The sequence below is a fragment of the Oncorhynchus keta genome, chromosome 11 (genome assembly GCF_023373465.1).
Source record: "Oncorhynchus keta strain PuntledgeMale-10-30-2019 chromosome 11, Oket_V2, whole genome shotgun sequence".
Lineage (NCBI taxonomy): Eukaryota > Metazoa > Chordata > Actinopteri > Salmoniformes > Salmonidae > Oncorhynchus > Oncorhynchus keta.
In genome coordinates this window covers 53,399,320-53,425,280 of record NC_068431.1, presented here as the reverse complement: position 1 = coordinate 53,425,280, position 25,961 = coordinate 53,399,320, and the positions used below count along the sequence as shown (strand labels likewise).

At 42.3% G+C, this 25,961-nt stretch overlaps 1 protein-coding gene across 2 annotated transcripts in view; it reads left to right on the top strand.

Annotated features, from left to right (window-relative positions):
* Nucleotides 1-531: 531 nt before the first annotated feature.
* Nucleotides 532-25,961, top strand: part of bco2a (beta-carotene oxygenase 2a) — a 120,864-nt gene continuing 95,434 nt past the window's right edge. The window contains exons 1-3 of one of the 2 annotated variants that reach the window (XM_052457472.1): nt 532-986; nt 1,246-1,326; nt 1,627-1,843. In XM_052457472.1, the coding sequence (XP_052313432.1) occupies nt 1,260-1,326; nt 1,627-1,843 (284 nt within the window). In that variant the 5' untranslated portion in view covers nt 532-986; nt 1,246-1,259. Of the gene's footprint in view, nt 987-1,245; nt 1,327-1,626; nt 1,844-2,246; nt 2,456-7,100; nt 7,212-25,961 lie in introns of those variants that run through there. The other variant, XM_052457473.1, reaches the window with a different exon arrangement.

Sequence of the window (25,961 nt, the reverse complement as noted above, 5' to 3'; positions counted from 1 at the left end):
TAAAATTAGTGTGTGTAAAAGTCATGTGCCTTCACATGCACCAACCCCTTTAGCCTTTATCTCACCTTCTGTGTATGTATTTGCTCTGTGTTAACATTCTGTTTACCCTCAAACGTTTAACATACTGTGCTGGTGCATATGGAATATGTGGGCAAACAGATGTTCTAGAGTCTATAGGCTGCAGTAGATGAGGGAATCATAGGACAGAGAAGGTGAGACCTTTATAGTGAGCATTACACATTGCATACAAAAAACTAAAACCAGTTGACTAAACAAATATAATTTAAAAACATTTCCAATATGAATAACTTTGATATGTCCTGATATGGCTTAGGGGATTGATACCTTCATATCTTCTTGTTGTAGTAAATTGGAACCAATAATTTTGTGAGTGTCACACCCTGACCTCACTTCCTTTTTTATGTCTCTATTTTGGTTTGGTCGGGGAGTTGGGGTGGGGTGGGCATTCTATGTTGTTTTTCTATGTTTTCTTTTCGATGCGTTTGTTCAGCTACGGTTCCCAATCAGAGGCAGCTGTCCATCGTTGTCTCTGATTGAGCCTTTTCCCACCTGGTGTTTGTGGGTTCCGTAATTTCTGGACTATAAGCGGCTACTTTTTCCCCACGCTTTGAATCTAACGGTTAATACAATGACGCGGCTAATTTATGGATTTTTCCCCATTATTCTGATTACGGTAGTCATGTTGTCACCCTCATCATGGCAAAGACACGGAGAAATGCATATGATGCAGCTTTCACGTTGAAGGCGATCGATCTGGCTGTTGGAAAAGTAAATAGAGCTGCTGACAGCGTGGAGCATTGTCAAAAAATCCACTCTCATCAACGGGTTTCGAAAGGCTGGACTACTGCGTGTTGAAGAGGGCAGCGATCCAACATCGGATGAAGCAATTCTGAGGCTATTCAACTCCAACACCGAAGGAGATGACTTCAGTGGTTTCAGGGCACAGGAGGAGGAAGACTTTCTTGGTAGGCTACTGTTTACTTTTTGTTACAAGACGTGTTTCGTTTAAAGGCTTCAAAGTTAATTTGTTTCAATGTACCGGTAGGCACCTGCGGCTTATAGACATGTGCGGTTTATTTATGTGCAAAATACATATTTTTTTTAAATAATTCAGTGGGTGCGGTTTATATTCAGGTGCGCTTAATAGTCCAGCAATTACGGGTAGTTGCTTTCTGTTTTGTACCGGACGGAGCTGTTTCTGTCATTCCTTTTGTTATTTTGTAGGTTTCGAAGAAAACATGTACCACTCTGCACTTTGGTCCTCACCTTCTTCCACCAACGGCCGTGACAGTGAGGCTATGTACAGTATGTATGGCAGATATGAGATTGATGGGCTATTATGCTGTGCCTTTACCTGTATACTGGGTAAAACAACATCTGAAACCACAGCTGTTTGTAAAACTAGGATAAATCTGACCATGAATGAACAGTTTGACACATCGAAAGTCCATATTCATAACCTATTTCCTAAAAACAGGTTGTTTCTACATGGTTTGTATGAGCATGGTCTGGTCAACAATCTGGTTTGGTTTGTGTGTCATAGGACTCATAGGGCAGCAGCCTCTCGATACAAACATTTATAAAAAAATATCTATTTTTGTGCAGATGAGACCATCACACAGTCTAGTGATGCCAAGCCAAAGGAGGTCAATAAGTGTAACCAGCTAGAGCTGAAGGGTCTGGAGTCTATCGCCCCTCTGGTGCGGTCTGTGGAGGAGACCCCAGAGCACCTCTCCACAGAGGTGCGTGGGACCATCCCTACCTGGATCCGAGGCAGCCTCCTCCGCAACGGCCCAGGGAAGTTTGAGTTCGGAAACCAACAGTGAGTCACACCTTTAGACAATTTTATTGGAACAACTTAGACCAACAGCCATTAGACCAGTAGAATAAAACAAAAACATTGGAATTACAAGAATTAACCTATCCTCTTTAGCATTTGACCACAACTATTTTACATTTAACAACAAAAATATGAGGATGTTAGCCTGTTCTCTGACTTGTTTGTTCTGTCTTGCCAACTCCTAAAGTGTTTTGGACAACAGCCAAGTAAATAGAAACAGATCTAGAACCACGCTACAGTATATGGATACATGATGAATCCACTTCCAGTTTATTCATGACAAATATATCACCACTGTCCTGTTCTGTCCACTAACCCTGACGTAGCCCTAACCTTTTTCTATTTCTCTTGCCGTTACCTATCCCCACTGTCATTTATTCTTTAGCTACAACCACTAGTTTGATGGGATGGCCACGCTTCACCAGTTTAAGATTGAGGATGGCAAGGTGACCTATAGGAGTCGCTTCCTGCAGAGTGATGCCTATAAGAAGAACAGCGCGAGGGACTGCATCATGGTGTCAGAGTTTGGCACGGTGGCCATGCCCAACCCCTGCAAGAACTTCATGCGTTTCCTCTCTCGCTTTGAAATACCAGGTTAGTCACGGTCTCTGAGAGAGTGGGGGGATATAAGCCAAGCAGCTGTACAAATTATCTATTGAGAAACATTTTACAGTTGCACTTACACCTAGTAAGTTTTATTACAGTAACAGCATTGTCATTATCTCTTCTGAAGCATATACTTTTAGTTTTACAGATGAATAAATTCAAATGCATGTAATGGAGGAATATGTTTAAACGCAGTCGGTCAAAAGAGAGGTTTGATGGTCGATTTAGTAATTTTCATCCTGCCTGGGACCCTCTCCGTAGCTTGCCGTCACATGATTGTCAGTACGTGGTCCTGTGTGATGGCAAATGTAGTCAGTGATCACTATTTAGTTAAATAATCTTGATCATCACTCGATCATAATAAACAACATTTAGAGCACAAAACAATGCCCTTAGCCGTTGTACATTGTCCAAATATCACAACCCCCCCGAGTTGCCTTACTGCTATTATAAACTGGTTACCAACATATTTAGAGCAGTACAAATACATGTTTTGTCATATCCGTGGTACAGTCTGATATACCATGCCTGTCAGCCAATCAGCATTCATGGCTCGAACCACCTGGTTTACATTGTCTGGTGTACCACGGCTTTCAGCCACTCGGCATCCAGGAGCTAAACTACCCAGTTTATAGATTTGTATTTTTATTCTTAAATGTAACCTTCATTTAATTAGTTAAGTCAGTTAATAAGATTCTTATTTACAATGAAGGCCTACCCCGGCAAAACACAGACAACGCTGGGCCAATTATAAGCCACCCAATGGGACTCCCAATTGCGGCTGGATGTGATACAGCCTAGAATCAAGAACACCATCCCAACCGTGAAGCATGGGGGTGGGAGCATCATGTTCTGGGGGTGATTTGATGCAGGAGGGACTGGTGCACTTCACAAAATAATTTTGCCTCATGATGTCATCTATGTGGATATATTGAAGCAACAGCTCAAGACATCAAGTCTCAAGTTAAAGCTTGGTTGCAAATGGGTCTTCCAAATAGACAATGACTCCCAGCATACTTCCAAAGTTGTGGCAAAATGGCGTAAGGACAACAAAGTCGAGGTATTGGATTGGCGATCACAAAGCCCTGACCTCAATCCCATAGAAAGTTTTGTAGGAAGAACTGAAAAAGCATGTGCGGGCAAGGAGTCCTACAATCCTGACTCAGTTACACCAGCTCTGTCTGGAGGAATGGGCCAAAATTCACCCAACTTATTAGCTTTTGGAAGGCTACCCAGAACGTTTGACCTAAGAGAAACAATTTAAAGGCAATGCCACCAAATTCCAATTGAGTGTATGTAATCTTCTGACCCACTGGGGATTTAACTGACTTGCCTAGTTAAATATACTTTTTTTTTAAATAGTCAAGAGCGTAAAGAGGGCCATGATGGGAAGCAAGAGTAATGGTGTGTCGGAGTGGAAGGTGGTGACGCTATTTGAGACCACAGGGCCTCATTTACACCCTATCTGACTAACCAACTCCGTCGAGAAAGAGAGGTGAAGTCAAATTTGCCTGGTTCATTGGAAATGGTAGATTATTCATATTTTGAGTGAGCCAGGCTCTGCAAGGGAAGATTCTGCAAATGGGAAGAAGATTAAAAGCCATTTCCCTAGTGCTTATGCTAGGTTGAGGGGAGTCATCACTGGGATCCCAATATCTATGTCCATAGACAATATTATAGAAAATGTATAGGGAGGCAGAGTGATTGAGGCCAAAATGTTGATCAGTAGGAAAGAGGGCCAAAAGTGAACACTTATCAGTGCTGCTGAGGTTTGAGAAGGTTTTGCCTGGAATAGTACAGGCAGGATTCCTTAGTTTCAATGTCATAGAATTTTTCCCATCCCCATTGCAGTGTTATAAAATGCCATAGAATGGGACATGTAGCTGTTCAGTGTAAAGAAACGAAAATATGTACCAATTGTGGAGGGGAACAGGATTACGGTGAATGTGGGAGCAATATGGGTAAGATTTGTAATTGTGGGGGGAACAGTGCAGCATTTGGTGGATGCCAGGGGCATAGAGAGGCTAGGAGATATAGTATCAGTCATGCTGTATCGTATGCAGGGGCTGTAAAACAGATTAGTGGAACTACAGTAAGGAATGATGGAGCTTCCATGGCTGCTCCTGTACTAGGTAGACTTAATGTCGGGATGTTGGTCTTGGCATGGTTTTGAGACCTGTTCAGAAATCTTGTGCTAAAGAATGTGATGTGTCAAAGGATACTTTGATAGTGAATAAAGTTATCAACACGACTCGGGTTGTGTAATGCAGAAATACCAGGTTGAAAGTTAGTGGGGTAAACAAACACACTGAGGATTCTTCCTGTCTTGGTGGACTGATGGTGGACTCACGACCCAGGGCTACCAGATCTCGGGATGCTCATGCTGTCAGGAAAGTACCTAAAAAACATTGTAGATATGTTTCTCCCAATCTCTTGCATTGCTAAACCTATGTGCATTTCAAGAAGTACAGTTATCTGGCGGATGCAAAAATGTGGCATGTACAGTTTATCAAAGGAACCTATTGTAACCTTACTAACGAAGAGTTGGACAACCTAGTAACATCTGTGAACGCTAGTACTCCTCGTATTGGTTATCGAATTATGAAGGGATGCCTACAACCTTTAGGCCATAGCGCCCAGTGGACAAGAGTTTCAGCCTCATGCATTGTGTAGATTCGTCAGGTATACCATCAAGAATGGCTTCTATGATTCATTAGTTTCACAGTACATTCATGAGATAAATAAATGAGTTATGGCTGATATTTAACTTACCTCATGTTCTCTGATCAAGTTATTAGTACTATCCAGTATGTAGAATCTAACTTGCTCCTTAATCACATTTAGGGTCTGGGGAGAACAAAGGGTCAAACATTGACATGGCTTGATGCATGTTTTCAGGCTGTGGTTGTGGCAGGGGAAGCTTTATATCTGGCAAGAGTGTCCTTAATCAAAGGTACAGAAATATTATTTGTTCAGCATATTGATAATCTTACAAACTGATTATCAAATTGACACTCTGGGACAAAGCAACTCTAGACCAGAAATTATTGGATAGATGTATACGAAACATCTTATTGGCTTTTCAGAAGCAAGATTTGCTTTATAGCTATGTTGCTTTCCAATTGCCATGTTTCTCTCTGGGGCAAAGGTCAAATTTGCAATTCAACACTTATTTATTAAACAAAAATTGGTACACTTGCAGGATCGGACGCTTGTGGCATGATGTTGGATGTCTATTTCCAACATATTTTACAAGCTTCTACACAATCTTGAGAAGGACGGCGTGCTGGACCTTGTGACAGCCTTCATCGGTTCTGTGTTCATGTTCCTTCCATGCCTCCAAACAGACATTGACACCTTCAAAAATGGTTGGAATAACCACCCCTGATTTATTTAGAATTTCCAATGATGTCAAGCAAAGAGGCACTGAGTTTGAAGGTAGGCCTTGAATTACATCCAGAGGGAAACCTCCAATTGACTAAAATTGTCAATTAGCCTATCAAAAGCTTCTAAAGCTATAATTTTCTGAAATGATCCAAGCTTTTTAAAGGCACAGTCAACTTCTGGCCCACTGGAATTGTAATTCAGTGAGTGAAATAATCTAAACAGTTGTTAGAAAAAATGACTTGTGTCATGCACAAAGTAGATGTCCTAACCGGCTTGCCAAAACTATAGTTAACAAAAAACTAGTTTTAATGACTCTAACCTAAGTGTATGTAAACTTCCGACTTCAACTGTATGTCTAAAAGCTGTGCGGTTTAGACCAGGTAATTCCATGGCCTGTATTCAGAAATGTAGGAGTGTAGATCTAGAATCAGTTTTGCCTTTCATATCATAATGGATAAGATTATATGGGACCCCTATGCTTTCTGGCTTATTGAGATCAGAGGACCATGTGTGCATAACGTTTAAGAGTGGCCAACACCAATATTAATTCAACCTCAGGACAGTGTTTAGCCTCTCGGAAAATGAATAGACTTGTACAAAGAACATGTATTTTACTAGTGTCATTTTGTAACTCACTTAACTCACCTGCCTTGGTCCTGGACCTCACATTTCAAACTACACTCTGTGGAAACCCCCCATCATCTTTATTGCTACCTTCATGTACTGCAGGATATGTGATGGTATTAGTACACTATATATATACAAACGTGGACACCCCTTAAAATAAGTGGATTTGGCTATTGCAGCCACACCCGCTCCTGACAGGTGTGTAAAATCGAGCACACATCCATGCAATCTCCTTAGACAAACATTGGAAGTGGAATGGCCTTACTGAAGAGCTCAGTGACTTTCAACGTGGCACCGTCATAGGATTCCACCTTTCCAACAAGTCAGATCTTCAAATGTCTGCACTGCTAGAGACTGTGATTATTGTTACATGTCATGATAAACTTTGAACACAGACCAAAGAGCCCAATTCACACCTACCCCAGGATACTATTTTCTCTGATTGTTGTTCAGAAAGTTAGGACTATTGAGATTAATCAAATGCGTGTCATGTACTTGCCTATTTTCAGAGAATAACTTTTTTTCTTGCACTTTAGAAAGATTTTTGGTGTTTTTCCATATTTTCCTTTTTAATTTAAGTCCTCACCAGTCTGCATCTCTGCTCTCTCTCTGTCTCAAGGTGTGGTACCAGAAGGGTTTGTTCCCCTCAGAGCCTGTGTTCGTCCCCTCGCCAGACGCTGTGGAGGAGGACTATGGGGTCATCCTCTCCGTGGTGGTCACGCCCACTGAGGTAAAGGTCATTGGTCATTATATTGCCAACATGACTAGATAAATTATCAAACATGATCTTAGTGTTAGGCTTTCACAAGGCAATTCAGAGAAGCAGATTGTAATTTTGGTGCGCATAAATAGAGAAGGGAGTCATGAGCGCACAGTTGCCAGAGGAAGGAAACCGCTCTAGGAATGGTGACTTTAAAACAGTTCGAGTTTAATGGTTGTGATAGGAAGAAACTGAGGATGAATCAACATTGTTACTCCAGAATACAAACCAAAACAACACAGTGAAAAGGAAGCCTGTACAGAGTACAGTTATTTTAAAAAATTCATCCTGTTTGCAATAAGAAACAAAACTAAAACTGCAAACATGCGACGGCGACCCAGTCCATACTGGATAGCAGCGACGGCGACCCAGTCCATACTGGATAGCAGCGACGGCGACCCAGTCCATACTGGATAGCAGCGACGGCGACCCAGTCCATACTGGATAGCAGCGACGAACAGTGCAGCCAGAATAATAACAGTAGCTGCATTTGCATTTGTTTAAGCTGTTTTCTAGTGGCATTTATTTGGATACATCCATAACGATGATCTAATGAGGCGTGATTTAACCTGGAAGATAATTTTCTATCTCGTCAGGACACTGTTGTTCAGAGGAACTAACCAAGAACACGGCACAATCACTTCAAACGGAAGCTCAAAAGACTGCAAACTAGCTGCACTTCGTTTTGTTTGACCTTTTTCAATTTACGTTTCTTTGTATATATCCATGAAAATTCTAACATCAAATCATGATTTCGACTGACTGAGAAACGCTACCCGTCTGTCTTGTCCTGACACGATACACGCAGGACAGCTGGAGATTGAATTTGAAAATTGTAGTTTCTGTCAGACGAGAGTTATAAAAATATGACCGCCTGTGTTATGTCACTCTTTCCTCACCTCAATGTAGCCTACATTTTCAGATTTGGATGATTGTGTTACGCTCTAGCTACTTCTGTGAATGTCTGAACATTGCATCCAAAAATAAACTGGTCACATTCTGGAAATAACTTTGTAAGGACTGTGTTTGTGCATAATGTTTCTGTGAAAAAACAGTGTGGCCAGCTCAAATGCTGAATGTTGCTTTAATCGAAACTGGATGTTCTAAATTAGCATTATAATCACCCCCCCGGTTTGAGCATACGCTGTAGAATGATCACTCCCATTTTTTTGGTACATGTGAAAAGGTTAACCTTGTTTTGTACACTTCCAAAACAAAGGGCATGTGGTTTGGTCAGAATGCCCCTTTTCCCACTGGTGTGATTACTCCTCTGAGGGTTTAGAGCTCGAGGTAGTCACTTCATACAAGTGCTTGGGAGTATGGCTAGACTGTCCTTCTCTCAGCACATATCAAAGCTGCAGGGTTTCTTGTATGCATCATAATACCCATAAAACCTAGCAGTCAAACACATAAATGGTTCCAATAATTTTTTCACCATTCCCATAGGAGATTTTGGAACCACTTCAAACAAGTTCTATGTTTCATGTAGGCTTTCCTTGGTGTGACGTTTTGATAATCGTGTAAATCACTCTCGGACAAGGTGACCTGTATAAGTATATTCGGCTATATTTAATCACCTATTAAAAAATGCTAATAAGCATCAAAGTCGACATCATACAAGAAAACATGCAGGATCTTGAAGGGATTTGTAATCTCTAGCAGACACTAGCTACGAGCTAACTTGATCCAAAACAAAAGATATTGAACATTTTAATTTGTTGCATATTTGATATAACTAATATTTGGCTCATTTATGCAGTTGGTATTGCACAGAATGCTATTCTAGCAGCAGTCATATGTATAATCTGCAATGAATACAAGGCTAGGTTTTTGCATAGAAGCTAGCTTGCGAGTCACAGTAGTTACCTACCTAGCTGATATTAGCAACATACCCTTATTTTACCAGATCCCCTTATACTTCACCTAGTTATAGACCACTGGCTGAAGGATATTTAAATTCATGGTGTCCGAATGCACTGCTGCATTAAAAGCAATTCACAACTAACTTGTTGACGTTCTGTTGCAGATTCAAAGATGGCTTACATCATTGCCGAATGTATCCATAATCATTAATGAATACGCATATTTATTTGACAAGAATGCACCTAGTCACTCATCAATCAGTCAAAATCAAACAATTCAATTGTTTTAAATATATAAAAATAGTAAACAATACGGACATCTGTCTTTCATACATTACACATTTAAACATCTGACTTTAAGTATAGATTAAGTTATTTATTCATCAATGCCACAAACCTGGGACATCGAAGAGCACCATATGAACTGTTATTACTATCCCGAGAGTGCATCGATTCTTCTGCTTCTCCATTTCAGGAATTAAATCTGTACAAATAACAAACTAGGAAATAGCACCTGGATGTGTAAATTGGGTTTAATATAAAATACTAGGTCAACTCCAGCAGAATGAGAAGCACACTTAATTAACAGAATCAAAACAATAAAGCCATGCCTAAGTGCTGCTATATCAACACCATCCTTGTCAATTTAACAGGTCCATGTTGTTGATGTCAATTTGTTAGCAACACATTTATTACTGCATTCAGCCTGAACAGCAGAATAATGCTGTCCTCCTGCTTACACAGGTGAAAAATAGGTTGCAAAAACAGTACACAACAACACTTATGTGTGTTATTGAGTCTAGATGTTATCATATTAGGGGAAGAACAAGTGAAGACAGCAGCATAAGGAAAATGAGTAAATATAGGGTGGGTTTATAGAGATAAGATGGAGAGCTCCAAAGTGTCTGAAGTTGAGGGATCATGGGACATAAAAGACAGTGTGGAATCGTGCTGACCCCAATAGTTGATACAATGTTTCAAGTTCGTTGTAGGCATGCCATGCGTAGCCAATGTGATTTATAGGATATGCATTTTTTTTATCAGGATATGTTCTACCTGCAGGCTGCAATGTTATTTGTTGGCTTTGTAGGCAATGTTTTTATATACAGTAGTTGGCAATGGAAGTTACTTTATCGTAAAGAGGTGACCAAAGCGCAGCGTGGTGTGAATACATAAATTAATGAAGACGAAGAACATTTAACAAACTATACCAAACAACAAACCGAACATGAAGCTATAATAATACTAGTGCAGACAGGCAACTAAACAGACAATAACCCACGAAATACCCAAAGATGGCTGCCTAAATATGGTTCCCAATCAGAGACAACGATACACACCTGCCTCTAATTGAGAACCAATCTAGGCAACCATAGACATATATAAACACCTACATATAGTAAACAATTCCAAAAACCTACAAAACCCCTAGACAGTCCTAAAAACACATCACCCATGTCACACCCTGACCTAACCAAAACAATAAAGAAAACCAAAGAATACTCAGGTCAGGGCTTGACAGTACCCCACCACAAAGGTGCGGACTCCGACCTCAAAACCTAATCTAAAGGGGAGGGTCCGGGTGGGCTTTTCTCATGGCAGCGGCTCGGGTGCGGAACGCACCATCGCAGCGGACTGAAGATCATCATAGAGAGCGTCACTGGACTGAGGAGCGTGTCGTAGCAGAATCAGAATTAGTTGGGTAACATAGACAAGATGTTTTATTTTCATAATATGCTTGTTAGATACTTGTCATTTAGAATGTATTTTGTTGTACTATAGTGTTGGCTGTTTGCAGTTATCCCTTTCCTGCTAGGGCTAAGTTACATTGGGCCCCAAAGAGGGGAAAGGTTAGTCTTATCTGTGAATGTGTAAACTATTCCTAAACCATGTGAAGGGATGGTGTGATAAATGGGGAACCAGATAGGTGGCTCCACAATGTCTGTGTGCCAGACACTGTCTCTCTGTGATCTTGTCCAGGAGGGGGTATATTTGATATATGCTAGTGGATTAGGTTTTGTTTTTGGTCCTGAGTGGTACCAAGAGCGAGATAAGAACATAGTTTAGGAGACCAAAGCTGAACGATAATTTATAGCCAATGCTGTCTGGCTATGTGTGTAAGAACCAAGTCTCTGCCAAACAGCCTGCCAGAAGATTGAGGAACTCCTCCACTGAGACCATTGATTTAGACAATAAGGCTTGAGGGGTTATGGTGTAGTGCCAATATATACCACGGCTAAGGGCGGTTCTTATGCATGATAGGCCATATACCACAAACCCCCAGGGTGCCTTATTGCTATTATAAACTGGTTACCAATGTAACAATTTCTTTATCATACCCATGGTATATGGTCTGATATACCACTGCTTTCAGCGAATCAGCATTCAGGGTTTGAACCCAGTTTATAATTGTAAATAAATCCCTTTTGCGTGTGTGCATAAGTATAGATAAATTCACAGGATAGTTTGAGTGATGAAAGTTGGACAGAGGATCTCAAACTCTTGAGCAAGAAACACTTGGACAAACTTAAAGAAACGATTGTTAGCTACTGTCTGGCAATTGTGCCGTTATGTGCCAGATGTTAAGACTACAAACGGTTATTAAAGGCTGACATATCATTTCAATAGGCATAAGATACATATTAAAATCTGTTTTTATGATTGTAATTCAACTTTGCCATGTTTTGCTTAGATAGATGCCGGTAGCCTATAGCCTCTGATACGCCTACATTTAAGTGATAATGCCCGAGAAGCTGGTGTTTGGAGAATATATTAGCACATGTGTTAATAATACAATGGGTTACCAACATATTCAAATCATGATTGACATATTTTAATTAATATGTTGATACTATTTCATCCTTCCACAAGATATAGTCCCGTCAACTCTAGGGTTGCACCCAAGCCGGCTGGTCGCTTATTCTATTGGTTTGGTTGCCATATCCCAGTCGTTCAGTCTTTTGTTTTTGTATCTATGGACGTGACCCAGTCATTCGTTCTAAATGTTCCATTGCCATACTGGCTGGCAACGTTATTATTCCTTGCTTACTAGCTAGCCAACTACGGCTAACTTACAGTTAAGTCAAACAGTACAGACAGAATATCAACAGTAGCTGCATTTGTTTAACTTCTTGCGGCGACCCATCCCGAATCCGGTATCGTGACTACGGCTCAAGCTCATTACCATAACGCAAAATGCAAAAAAATATTCTTAGAAATATTTAACCTCCACACATTAACAAGTCCAATAGCTCAAATGAAATGACACCTTGTTCATCTACCCAGCAAGTCAGATTTCTAAAATGTTTTACGGCGAAAACATAGCACATATTTATATTAGACCACCACCGAAACAAAAGACGAGAGGCAGCCATTTTGTCCCAGAAAATATAAAATTATAAAAGCAGGATTAAAAAATAAATAATTCACTAACCTTTTGAAAATCTTCATCAGATGACAGTAATATTACATGTTACACAATACATGTTTTTTTTCAATAATATGCCATTTATATCCATAAATCTCTGTTTACAATGACGACATTTCAAAAAATGCTACTCAAATGTCCGGAGAAATGATGATAGCTCCGACAGATAACGTCAGATAACAAGCAATAAACATGACTAAATATACATGTTCTACATATAGTTACAAAGATACACTTCTTCTTAATGCAACCGCTGTATAACATTTATTTTTAACGTTACAGAATTCGTACACTGGCTATACAATGAGACGGCGCTCAGATATTAGCAGTATGTCTCCTCTACGTTTGGAGTCCACAGAAACCCAAAATAACCACAACTATTCCCTTACCTTTGATGTTCTTCGATCAGAAGACGTAGGAGTCATACTTACCCAATACATCGTTTGGTTTCACGTTGTGTCTCTGTATTAGCATATGCTAACAGCTTCAGCTGAAATGCACCCAAAATGATTTCTGATCCCGCACTCTTGCGCATCAACTTAAAATTTACATATTATATGTCGACTAAACTGGTCAAGCTATGTGCAGAATCAAGCTTTATGATGTTTTTAGCATGTAAAACAATGATCAGCGCGAACAGACAAACCGCCTTCAATTGCTGTTCCTTGGAAAATGAACGTGCCCCAAATCGGCCGCGCCCAATAGAGTGCATGTATTTGAGAGTGACACGAACATTTTCTCCCGCCAAACGACGAGGGCTCGCGGGATTCTCACAATGAACGCGCCATTTGAAAGCAGGCATCGCTCTGAACACATACATACTGTTCCCAGATCGGTAGCTGCCTGGGAAGGGTGGGGGCGACGACGTCAAAGTTGACCCAACTTTTCTCTTGACAAGAGAGTTTGGGAGAAAGGCTGCCCTGAGAGTTCTGCTTTACATACAGACATAATTTAAACGGTTTTAGAAACTTTAGTGTTTTCTATTCAATAATAATTATTATATGCATATATTAGCAATTTTGGGAAAAAATATTTTCAGTTTACTATGGGCACGCACTTCCTCCAAAGGGGGCAGTATTGAGGCCTAGTCTTAAGAGGTTAAAATGTTTTCCAGCTACATTTATTGCGATACATTCATAACAATGATCTAATGAGGCGTGATTTCGCCTGGCATTGAAAATGTGCACTCTCGTTAGCTCCTCTGAACAACAGTGTCCTAACTAACAACACAGCTAACACCATGACTTCAAACTGAAGCTGGAAAGACTGCAAACCAGCTGCACTTCATTTCGTTTTACTTTTTTTCAATTGACATTTCTTTGCATATATCCATAAAAATGATGCCAGCTGATTCATGATCTCAACTGGCTGAAAAACGCTGCCTGCCTCTCTCTCCTCCTAACTCCCGACCTCGACACATTCATTACTATGGGACATTTGGAGATTGAATTTGAATATTGAAACAACATTGCAAATGTAGGAGAGACAGACAGCAAGGCTTATACAAAGGCTTATACAAATCTACGTTGTTGAAAACTTTGTCTAAAAGAAATGACTTCCCTACCTGGGCTAATGATACAGTGGAACAGTCAGGGGGAACAGAGTAAATAGGCATTTTAACGTTATAGATTTACCCAGTGGTAAATAAGATTTGTGGAATAGACACAGGCTGGAATGCGCTTTTAACCAATCAGGAGTGCGTAATGCTGGGGAGCCTGGCGCCTTCAAACGCCCGTAGGGGTGCCCCCTGTAAAATCCCAACGAACCGGCTGAGGCATAGCAGCCTGTCGATCCTGCTGGGCGTGGGAGGCCGATGATCCGGCTGAGGCGTAGAAGCCTGACGAGCCGGCTGGGTGTAAAAACCTGACAATCTGGCTGAGGCCTGAAGTAGGATGGGCGTCTCCCGAGCAAACTGGGGCAAGGAAACCTCTCGTGCCGGCTAGGGCACGGAAACCCGACGATCCAGCTAAGGCACCCCCGGTTCCATCGGTGGCAGCCCCCGGACCCGATGTCACCACCAACACTCCCCGATGCTTAATTTGATGGCTGCTGCATTATGTAAGGGCCGATGGAGAAGAGAAGCAGGTACGGGGAGTCAACATTTAATCAGAACAGACATGAAAATAGGACAGGAACAGCGTCAGAACCAGGTAATACACAGACGTAAGACAACTAACTCAGCAGCGGGGAATAGAGCTGGGAAACTGACAAATATAGGGGACTCACCTGAGTCCAGGTGAGTACAATAATACACTGATACGCGTGACGAGGAAAGGCAGGTGTTTGTAATGATGGTGGCAGGAGTGTAATGCTGGAGAGCCTGGCACTTTCGAGTGCCAGGGGGGAAGAGCGGGAGCAGGTGTGACAAACACACCCCTCTGGCCCTCCCCACCACTCTTGTGTGGAGCCCCAGATCGAGGGAGATTATCAGTGGTCTTGTATGTCTTCCATTTCCTAATAATTGCTCCCACAGTTGATTTCTTCAAACCAAGCTGCTTACCTATTGCAGATTCAGTCTTCCCAGCCTGTTGCAGGTCTACAATTTTGTTTCTGGTGTCCTTTGACAGCTCTTTGTTCTTGGCCATAGTGGAGTTTGGAGTGTGACGGTTTGAGGTTGTGGACTGGTGTCTTTTATACTCATAACAAGTGGAGGACAGAGGAGCCTCTTAAAGAAGAAGTTACAGGTCTGTGCGAGTGTAACAGTATACTTTTAAACCGTCCCCTCCCATACCCGGGCGCGAACCAGGGACCTTCTGCGCACAACGACAACAGTCACCCTCGAAGCATCGTTACCCATCGCTCCAGGAGAGCAAGGGGAATTACTACTTCAAGGTCTCAGAGCAAGTGACGTAACCGATTGAAACGCTATTTAGCGCACACCGCTAACTGCTGCCGTTTCACATCCGTTGCACTAGCCAGAAATCTTGCTTGTTTGTAGGTGACCAAATACTTATTTTCCACCATAATTTGCAAATAAATTCATTAAAAATCCTACAATGTGATCTTTTTTTCTCATTTTGTCTGTCATAGTTGAAGTATACCTATGATGAAAATTACAGGCCTCATCTTTTTAAGTGGGAGAACTTGTACAATTGGTGGCTGACTAAACTTTTTTGCCCTACTGTACCTCTCCTTAATGCAACCGCTGTGTCAGATTTCAAAAAAAGTTTACGGACAAAGCAACCCATTCAATAATCTGAGACTGAGCAAAGAACATTTGCCAAATTGCCGCCATGTTGGAGTCAACAGAAACCAGAAAATAAAAGAAATGTTTCCTTACCTTTGATGAACTTCATCAGAATGCAGTCCAGGGAGCCCATTTCCAAAATACATGCTTGATTTGTTTGAAAATTTCCGTTATTTTTGTCCAATTAGATACTTTGGTTAGAGCGTTTGGTAAACAATTCCAAAGTCACAAAGCGCGTCCACTATAACGTGATGAAATGTCCAAAGGTTCCGTAAGGATTCAGTTCTGCCCGAATGTACTCCAGATTGCGGTGGTCAGTCCAAACGAGAAAAGGGTGTCTAGCCCCCTCAAGCCAATGTATCCACGCCTTCAGAGCCCTGACAACAGCCAACAGCTCCCGGTCCCCCACATCATAGTTTTACTGGCTGAGACTCTTCGGAAAGAAAGCGCAGGGGAGGAGATTTAGTGGTGTACCTGAGCTCTGAGATAGCAGCTATCCCAGCCTCGAACGCATCCACCTCAACTATGAACGCTAAGGAGGGATCAGGATAAGCCAGCACGGGAGCCGAGGTAAACAGAGCCTTCAGTTGACTAAATGCCCTGTCCGCCTCAGCTGACAACTGCAGCCGCACTGGTCCCCCCCTTCAGCAAGGAGGTAATGGGAGCCGCTACCTGACCGAAACCCCGGATAAACCTCAGGTAGTAGTTGGAAAACCCTAAGAACCACTGCACCTCCTTTACCGTGGTTGGAGTCATGCGGTCATTCTCCATCTCTACCCCTGACAGAGAAAAGCGGTACCCTAGGAAAGAGAGACTGTTGGAAGAACAGACATTTCTCAGCCTTGACATACAGGTCATGCTCCAATACTCGACCAAGCACCTTGCGCACCAGAGACACATGCTCAGCTCGTGTAGCGGAGTAGATTAGAATGTCAGCTATATACACCACTACACCCTGTCCATGCAGGTCACTGAAAATCTCATCTACAAAGGATTGGAAGACTGATGGAGCATTCATTGACCGTACGGCATGACGAGATATTCATAGTGCCCGGATGTGATGCTAAATGCCATCCCCCTTCCCCCCCGTGCAATGACTCTGTCATACTGGCTATGAGAGGTAGTGGGTAACTGTATTTTACTGTGATTTAATTCTAACCTCGATAGTCTATACACGGGCGCAAACCTCCATCCTTCTACTTCACAAAAAAGAAACTCGAGGAGCCAGGTGAAATGGAGGGCCGAATGTATCCCTGTCCCAGAGATTCGGTGACATATGTTTCCATAGCCGCCGTCTCCTCCTGTGACAGAGGATACATGTGACTCTTGGGAAGTGCAGCGTCTACCAGGAGATTTAACACACAATCCCCCTGTCGATGGGGTGGTAATTGAGTCGCCTTCTTTTTACAGAAGACGAGTGCCAAATCGACATATTCGGGAGGAATGTGCATGGTTGATACCTGGTTTGTATTCTCCATCGTAGTGGCACCTAAGGAAACACTTACACCTCCCTGAACACTGACGGGACCATCCCTTGAGAGCCCTCTGTTGCCATGAAATAGTTGGATCATGAGGCCAACCAGGGAAGGCCCAACACAACAGGATATGCAGGAGAGTCGATCGGAAAGAGACTAATTCTCTCCTCATGACTCTCCTGCATTATCAAATGGAGTGGAGCTGTGACCTCCCTCCTTTTTATGTCGGTTTGATAGCGGGGGAGGCACTAGTAATGTCGGCAGTTTTCGGATTGGCTATTTGTTTGAAGTCTATAAGTCTATAAAATAAATCTCTGCCAAAATTCGTCATCTCTCCCCTGTCTTATTCGACTACTAGTTGTTCTGAAATATTTATTGCTCGCCTACATTTTCAATTCAAATCAAATTGTATTAGTCACAGCTGTAGACCTTACAGTGAAATGCTTACTTACGAGCCCCTAACCAACAATGCCGTTTCAAAAACTACAGATATGAAGAGATAAAAGTAACAAGTAATTAAATAGCAGCAGTGAAATAACAATAGCGAGACTATATACAGGGGTGTACCGATACATGTGCGGGGGCACCGGTTATTTGAGGTAGTATGTACATGTAGGTAGGGTTATTAACGTGACTATGCATAGATGACAACAGAGAGTAGCAGTGATGTAAAGAGGGGGTGAGGAGGGGGGTGGCACTGCAAATAGTCTGGGTAGCCATTTGATTAGATGTTCAGGAGTCTTATGGCTTGGTGGGGGAAGCTGTTTAGAAGCCTCTTGGACCTAGACTTGGCGCTCCGGGAACCACTTACCGTGCGGGAGCAGAGAGAACAGTTTATGACAAGGGTGGCTGGAGTCTTTGACAATTTTTAGGACCTTCCTCTGACACCGCCTTGTATAGAGGTCCTGGATGGCAGGAAACTTGGCCCCGGTGATGTACTGGGCCATTCTGACTACCTTCTGTAGTGCCTCACAAGACGCAGAGGAGTTCGTGTCATCACTAGGAGGTGACAACCACGAGCACTGCAGTGAGCACCATGCCACTGGTCCTATTGTGATGAAGAAGACTTAACAACAGGGTATTTATTGCAAGCACCGGGAAACATATGGAATAAGTGAACTGGTCAGGAGGATTTATCCACAACAAAGAGTTTTGAGGAATACTTGATATAATTACATGTGATCATTATGAAGTTCAACAGTGGAGCACCAACAAACTAGCTAGCTCGTAAACTAGCTTTCCAGATAGCTGGGTGATTGTGACAGTAGCAGCTAACGTTAGCAGCTAGCTATGTAAGTGATCATCACCACTGTTAGCTAACTGACTGATTATCTCTTCAGTAGTGTGCAGTATAACCTACATGTTGTTGAAAGGTCATCTAGCTTCTATAACCTAAAATTGTAATTTACAACTAAGTCACGTTTACAACGTCCGTCTGATAACTTTGCCTGGTTGTAGCTGGCTAACTTGTCTCGTGTTGCTATTACAACAACTGTGTAGCTAGAGAGGTCAACTATCACCACTAAAATATTTAGCAAGTTATAGAAGAGTCAATCGTTCTCAAATTAGATTGACTATTTTCTTGATTTACTCCAAAAATATTTGCATTATTGTTTGGACCCATTATAGCATACTTAGTAAATGTGTTAAACTACAGAGAAGCATATGAGATCTAATCTTAAATGGCATTCATACTCTCCAATAGGGCGTAATAAAGAATTATCAGAGTGTAAGAGACCATATATATCAGATTCTTCGTTTTAAGGAGGGTATTTATACTTTCAAAGTCATTTTCAATGTGAAGACTCCTCAGTTTCCAGGAAATCCGCCAGTGTTCTTAAGGTTGTCTTCACCTTCAAGTTCGCCATCCATGCGAGCCTATGGGGTCCCCTGGGGAGCAGAATTAGCAGTGCACCCATTGGTCAAACTTCGGGCAGATGCCCCTCAAGTATTTGTTTCTGATATCTATAGTTTCTATCCACTGTATGGGAAAAACATTTTGCAGTTAACAGACAAATACATTGTGAGACTGTATGGAAAAATATATTTGGATCATCTAGAAACACCAATCACCAAATAATTCATAAAAAATGTACCACAGAACCTATCCAACACCTCCTAAAAGACATCACATGAGAATTTAGTCCATCGCCGTTATGTGAGTTCTGAATAACAAGGGATCTTCCCGGGATGGTTGAATTCTAGGGGTAAGTCAAGGATGTAATCTCTGTAATTACAGATAAAATAATGCAATTAGATCCAATAGTGATGTAGCTTTGTGATGACTCTGATTTGCACTTGTCAGAGCGCCAACAAGTAGTGTGGTTGGCAGGATCCAATGAGTGTACAAAGGTCGATTCCACCTCATCACTTTCCATTGCAACAATGGCTGCTCACATTTAAGGAAATTGTACTTATGAAGCTCTCCATGGCCAGGATCCACAGGGCCAAGGTGTCCACTCTGGACACATGGAGCAGACATTTCTGAGCTCTTAACCAACGGGCCAAACATCCATGAATGTGTATGAATAATTTGTCACTATTTGTGAGGCTATATGATGTATTGTTCAGTAGATTTACTATGTAAAATGCATTTATTATATTATATCTCATTATTTATTTTACATGCTATCAGATTTCCGGTGAGGGGTGGGGGGGGTCTTTAAAACTCGATAAGTGTATTGTATGAATGCTATAAATTGAGAAAAAAAACTTGATGTAAAACAAATCTGCTTGGCCTTGTGAGTGGCGCAGAGGTCTAAGGCATCACTACAAACCTGGTATCGATCCCAGGCTGTGTCACAACTGGTCATGACTGGGAGTCCCATAGGGTGGCGCACAATTGGCCCAGCATCATCCGGGTCAGGGAGGGTTTGGTCGGGAGGGCTTTACTTGGCTCATCGCACTCTAGCGACTCCTTGTGGCGGACCAGGCCCCTGCAGGTTAACTTTCGGTCGTCAGTTGAATGATGTTTCCTCTGACACATTGGTGCAGCTGGCTTCCGCGTTAAGTAGGTGGGTGTTAAGGACTGCAGTTTGGCGGGTCATATTTCAGAGGACGCATGACTCGACCATCGCCTCTCCCGAGCCTATTGGGGAGTTGCAGCGATAAGACAAGATCATAATTGGATATCACAAATTTGGGGAGAGAAGAGGGTAAAATACAACTACAACATGATCAACATATAATATATATTACATTTTTTTTACTTAAAGATAGACTCATCAATATTCACCTAAAAAGACCAGCTTTACTGAATACTGGGCTCGTCATTACCTCATGCGCAGACAACAGTATCCTTGATGGTGCTGATGAGTGCATTCTCTTTTCACACTGTCGACAATATCTTTGGCTGCACTGCTGCTCACGCTCATCATCCTGCTCATATCTTTCTGTTTGCGTTTGATATGTTTGCGTGTGTTTTTTTTCCATGTTTTTTGAAGCACTGACATTTGTTTGAGATTTGTTCTGAGTGTCGGTGATGGTGCTGACGAGTGCATCCTCTTGCCTCACATTCTCTGGCACACTGGTGCTCATGATCAAGTCACACTGCTGAGTCTTGTTTGAAAAATGATTTATGATTGCCTGTGACCGTGGTGCCGCTGAGTCTCTACTTTCTCTGAGGTAGGCCTAGCTAATATCTCCCTTTCAGCTGTGTTTGCAGCTGCTGCTGCTGGTTCCAAGGCTGCGTCCCTGCACTTGACAGGTGAGTGTTGTGAGCCCACTGCTGCTAGTCATCTCACTTGCCACCTACATGCACCCTGGGCCAGTGCTGGACTACTTTACGGCAGCTGCCCTCACCCTCCATGGACACTGGTAAGGTGGCTCTACTATGGCCTCAAAGGGGATGGGACATTGGGCTGAATATCAGGGTTGGGATCAATTACATTTCAATTCAGTCAATTCAAGGTAGTCTTGAATCTGAAAACTGAAATTACATTCCAAGGAAAATTGAAAGTAGAAATGGAATTTCAGTTGATTTCCTAAATTGAAATGTCGCCAGTTGACCCAATCCCAGAAGAATATTGTGTAACGTTCATGCAGTGGGCTTTATTGACCCATATAGACCAGCTCTGTGCATCACAGGGGTATTGCTAACATACTATGTCCAAGGTGACCTGAAGATTAAAACTGGTCAAGTCTGGCCTATTCACCACGTCCGTGGGGATCCGCAAGGCCGTTGCTATGCTGTGGGGGATATAGACCATACTGAAGGTACAGACACTGAACAGGGACCATATCATTGAGTGTACATTTTGCCCCATATGCCTGGACAATTTCATCTTTGATATCAGGAACTTAACCTTTCAAACAAGGCTGACTTTGTTATGTTAGTAAGAACTACGTCAGGGCAATTAACCTAAGCCCTTTTGTCACAAACTTCTAATGTGGGTTTATATTATACTATTATATAGTTATCCTTTTTGTTTATAACTTGGACAAGATGTGCATGGTTAAATCTTTGTATCACATTGTTGTTGTTTTTGTCCACACTTGCAAATGGGACATTTTACCCAATGTTTTGACTATGCTGCCTCAAAACTGCAGCCCCTAGCTCCACTCCCATTCCCCAGACGCTCTCATTTGTTGACTTCTGTAACCGCAAAAGCCTTGGTTTCATGCATGTTTTATTCTCTGCTTTAGGACACTCCACCAACCCTGATGTCCTTGCTGGGTCTGAATCATGGCTAAAGTAAGGCCACCAAAAATCCTGAAATTTCCACCCCTAACTATTTTTTTCCACCTCTAACATTTTCTGAACTACCAAAGAGGGCGGAGTTTCAATCTACTGCAGAGTTAGCCTGCAGAGTTCTGTCATACTATCCAGGTCTGTGCCCAAACAATTTGAGCTTCCTCTTTTAAAAATCCACCTTTCCAGAAACAAGTCTCTCACCATTGCCACTTGTTATAGACCCCCTTCAGCCCCCAGCTGTGACCTGGACAGCACATGTGAATTTATTGCCCCCCATCTATCTTCAGAGCTCGTATTGTTAGGTGACCTAAACAGGGACATGGTTAACACCCCGGCCGTTTTACAATCTAAGCTAGATGCCCTCAATCTCACACAAATTATCAAGGAACCTACCAGGTACAACCCTAAATCCGTAACCATGGGCACCCTCTTAGATATCATCCTAACCAACCTGCCCTCTAAATACACCTCTGCTGTCTTCAACCAGGATCTCAGCAATCATTGCCTTATTGCCTGTGTGCGTAATGAGTCTGTGGTCTAATGACCACCCATAATCACTGTCAAACGCTCCCTAAAACACTTCAGCGAGCAGGCCTTTTTAATCGACCTGGCCCGGGTATCCTGGAAGGATATTGACCTCATTCCGTCAGTAGAGGATGCCTGGATATTCTTTAAAAGTGCTTTCCTCAAGGCTAGCTCTTTGAAACAGAAATTTGCATCCTGTAGCACTAATTCCAAAATGTTTTGGAATACTGTAAAGTCCATGGAGAATGAGAGCACCTCCCAGCTGCCCACTGCACTGAGGATATGAAACATTGTCACCACTTAAATCTTCGATAATCAATTTCTCTACGGCTGGCCATGTTTTCCACCTGGCTACCCCTACCCCGGTCAACTGCACCCCCTTCAGCAACTTGTCCAAGCCACTGTCACGAATCCCGCTTCCTGAGTCTGTGTTTGCCTGTGTTTCTGTCCTGGAGTGTGTTTCCGGTATCCTGGAACGCACCCTGTCTGGTTGCCGGGCGAATTAGCTTGTTGGGAGATCGATGTTCACCCACACCTGTATCCCATCAGTAATCTGCACACCTGTCCTGATCATCACCTCTCCCCTTCAAAAGCTCTGACCTGACATCCATTCCCTGCCGGATCGTTAGCCATGAACACCATTCACCCAGAACCCATACCCCATCCCTGTCTGCTCATCACCAGTCTGTTGTTATCCATTGGATCTGCCTATCCACTCCCATCAACCCACCTCCGCTGCCTGCTCCTCCACCCAGAACCCATACCCCATCCCTGTCATACCCCATCCCTGTCTGCTCGTCACCAGTGTGTTGTTATCCATTGGATCAGCCTATCCACTCCCATCAACCCACCTCCGCTGCCCTCTCCTCCACCCGGAACTATCTACCTCCACGTTCTCATTGATTAATACTCACCATCTTTATACTCACCTTGTCCTGTTCTGCTTCTGGGTACAATTCTGGTAAAACCTGACAGCCACCCCCCTCGCTTCACCTAAACCAGGAAGCTGATGTTCTGAAAGAGCTGCAAAATCTGGATCCCTACAAATCAGCTGGGCTCAACAATCTGGACCCTCTCTTTCTAATATCATCCACCGAAATGGTTACAACCCCTATTACTAGCCTATTCAACCTCTCTTTCGTATCATCTGAGATCCCCAAAGATTGGAAAGCTGCCACAGTCATCCCCCTATTCAAAGGGGAGACACTCTAGACCAAAACTGTTATAGACCTATATCCATCCTGCCCTGCCTTTCTAAAATCTTTGAAAGCCAAGTTAAAAAACAGATCACAGACCATTTCGAATCCCACCGTACCTTCTCCACTATGCAATCTGGTTCCCGAGCTGGCCATGGGTGCACCTCAGCCATGCTCAAATTTCTAAACGATATCATAACCGCCATCAATAAAATACAGTACTGTGCAGCAGTCTTCATCGACCTGGCCAAGGCTGTCGACTCTGTCAATCACCGCATTCTTATCGACAGACCCAATAGCCTTGGTTTCTCAAATGTCTTCCTCGCCTGGTACACCAACTACTTCTCAGAGTTTAGTGTGTCAAATCGGTGGTCCTGATGTCCGGACCTCTGGCAGTCTCTGGGAGTGCCACAGGTTCAATTCTCAGGCCGACTCTTTTCTCTGTGTATATCAATGATGTCGTACTTGCTGCTGGTGTTTCTCTGATCCACCTCTACACAGATGACAACATTCTGTATCTATCTCCAACTGCTTTTAAATGCAAGTAAGACTAAATGCATGCTCTTCAACTGATTTACTGCCCACACCCTCCCGCCCGACTAGCATCACTACTCTGGACAGTTCTGACTTAGAATTTGTGGACAACTACAAATACCTAGGTGTCTGGTTAGATTGTGAACTCTCCTTCCAGACTCACATTAAGCATCTCCAATCCAAAATTAAATCTAGAATCGGCTTCCTATTTCGCAACAAAGCCTCCTTTACTCATGCTGCCAAACATACCCTCGTAAAACTGACTATCCTACCGATCCTTGACTTCGGCGATGTCATTTACAAAATAGCCTCCAACACTCTACTTAGCAAACTGGATGTAGTCTATCACAGTGCCATCCGTTTTGTCACCAAAGCCCCATATACTACCCACCAGCTCTCGTTGGCTGGCCCTTACCACATATTTGTTGCCAAACCCATTGGCTCCAGGTCATCTGTAAGTCTATGCTAGGTAAAGCCCCACCTTATCTCAGCTCAATGGTAACCATAGCAACACCCACCGGTAGCACGCGCTCCAGCAGGTATATATTACTGGTCACCCCCAAAGCAAACACTTGCTTTGGCTGCCTTTCCTTCCAGTTCTCTGCTGCCAATGACTGGAACGAATTGCAAAAATCACTGAAGCTGGAGTCTTAAATCTCCCCCTCTAATTTTAAGCATCAGCTGTCAGAGCAGCTCACCGTTCACTGTACCTGTACACAGCCAATCTGTAAATACCACACCCAACTACCTCATCCCCATGTTGTTACTTATCATCTTGCTCTTTTGCACCCCAGTACCTCTACTTGCACATCATAATCTGCACATCTATCACTCCAGTGTTAATGCTAAATTATAAGTATTTTGCCTCCATGGCCTATTTATTGCCTTACCTTCCCACTCTTCTACATTTGCACACACTGTACATAACATTTTCTATTGTGTGATTGACTGTACGTTTGTTTATGTGTAACTGTGTTGTTGATTTTGTCGCACTGCTTTGCTTTTTTTAACTTGGCCAGGTCGCAGTTGTAAATGAGAACTTGTTCTCAACTGGCCTACCTGGTTAAGTAAAGGTGAAATAAAAATAAACCAAAAAAGTATCTGATCATCGCTGAATTTGAGAAAAAGCCATTTGTTTTTTTTTAACACAGCAACTGCATATAATCAGTTAGGCCTATATGCACTTGCAACTTTTGTTCATTTGGGAAAGTATAATTTTCAAGTTTATTTTATTTATTGATATTGTTGTTAAAAATAGATTTGCGGTGACTGTGATTAGGGCATGGGAATATAAGAGCATCTGCTAGGCTAAATGAACAAACTAGGCATGCATAGCTTGCTGCATGTTCCTCAAAAGAAAGACTGACAAATTGTGTTTCTAAAACTGAATTCAAAGTCCGTGTAGAATGACTGTATAGCCTAATAACAGATTTTTCATTATTTAATTCTAAGTTTAAAAAAGTATTTATTTGTGCATTGGTTTTCAAAGAGTGGTAATAAATGTCCAAGGATCTACTGTACTACACTGTTTAACCATCATCTGAATAGCCACAAGGGGGAGTTGTATGCTAGTATATCAGAGATACGTAACAGGTTTATACGTAACAGAAGACAACCAGTGCACATTAACTGCCACCGGTCTATTCTCTATGTCCATTTTGTTATTTTATTACACAAGTATTTGAACAGGCCAGCATCCTTCTAATTGATAAAAAAAAATACACAATATATTGGTTTAAATGTCCAGTGAATGTATAGATAGAGAACTATTATGCATTTTTCATTATAGTGCCATTAGAGAATAGTTGAATACTAATAGTA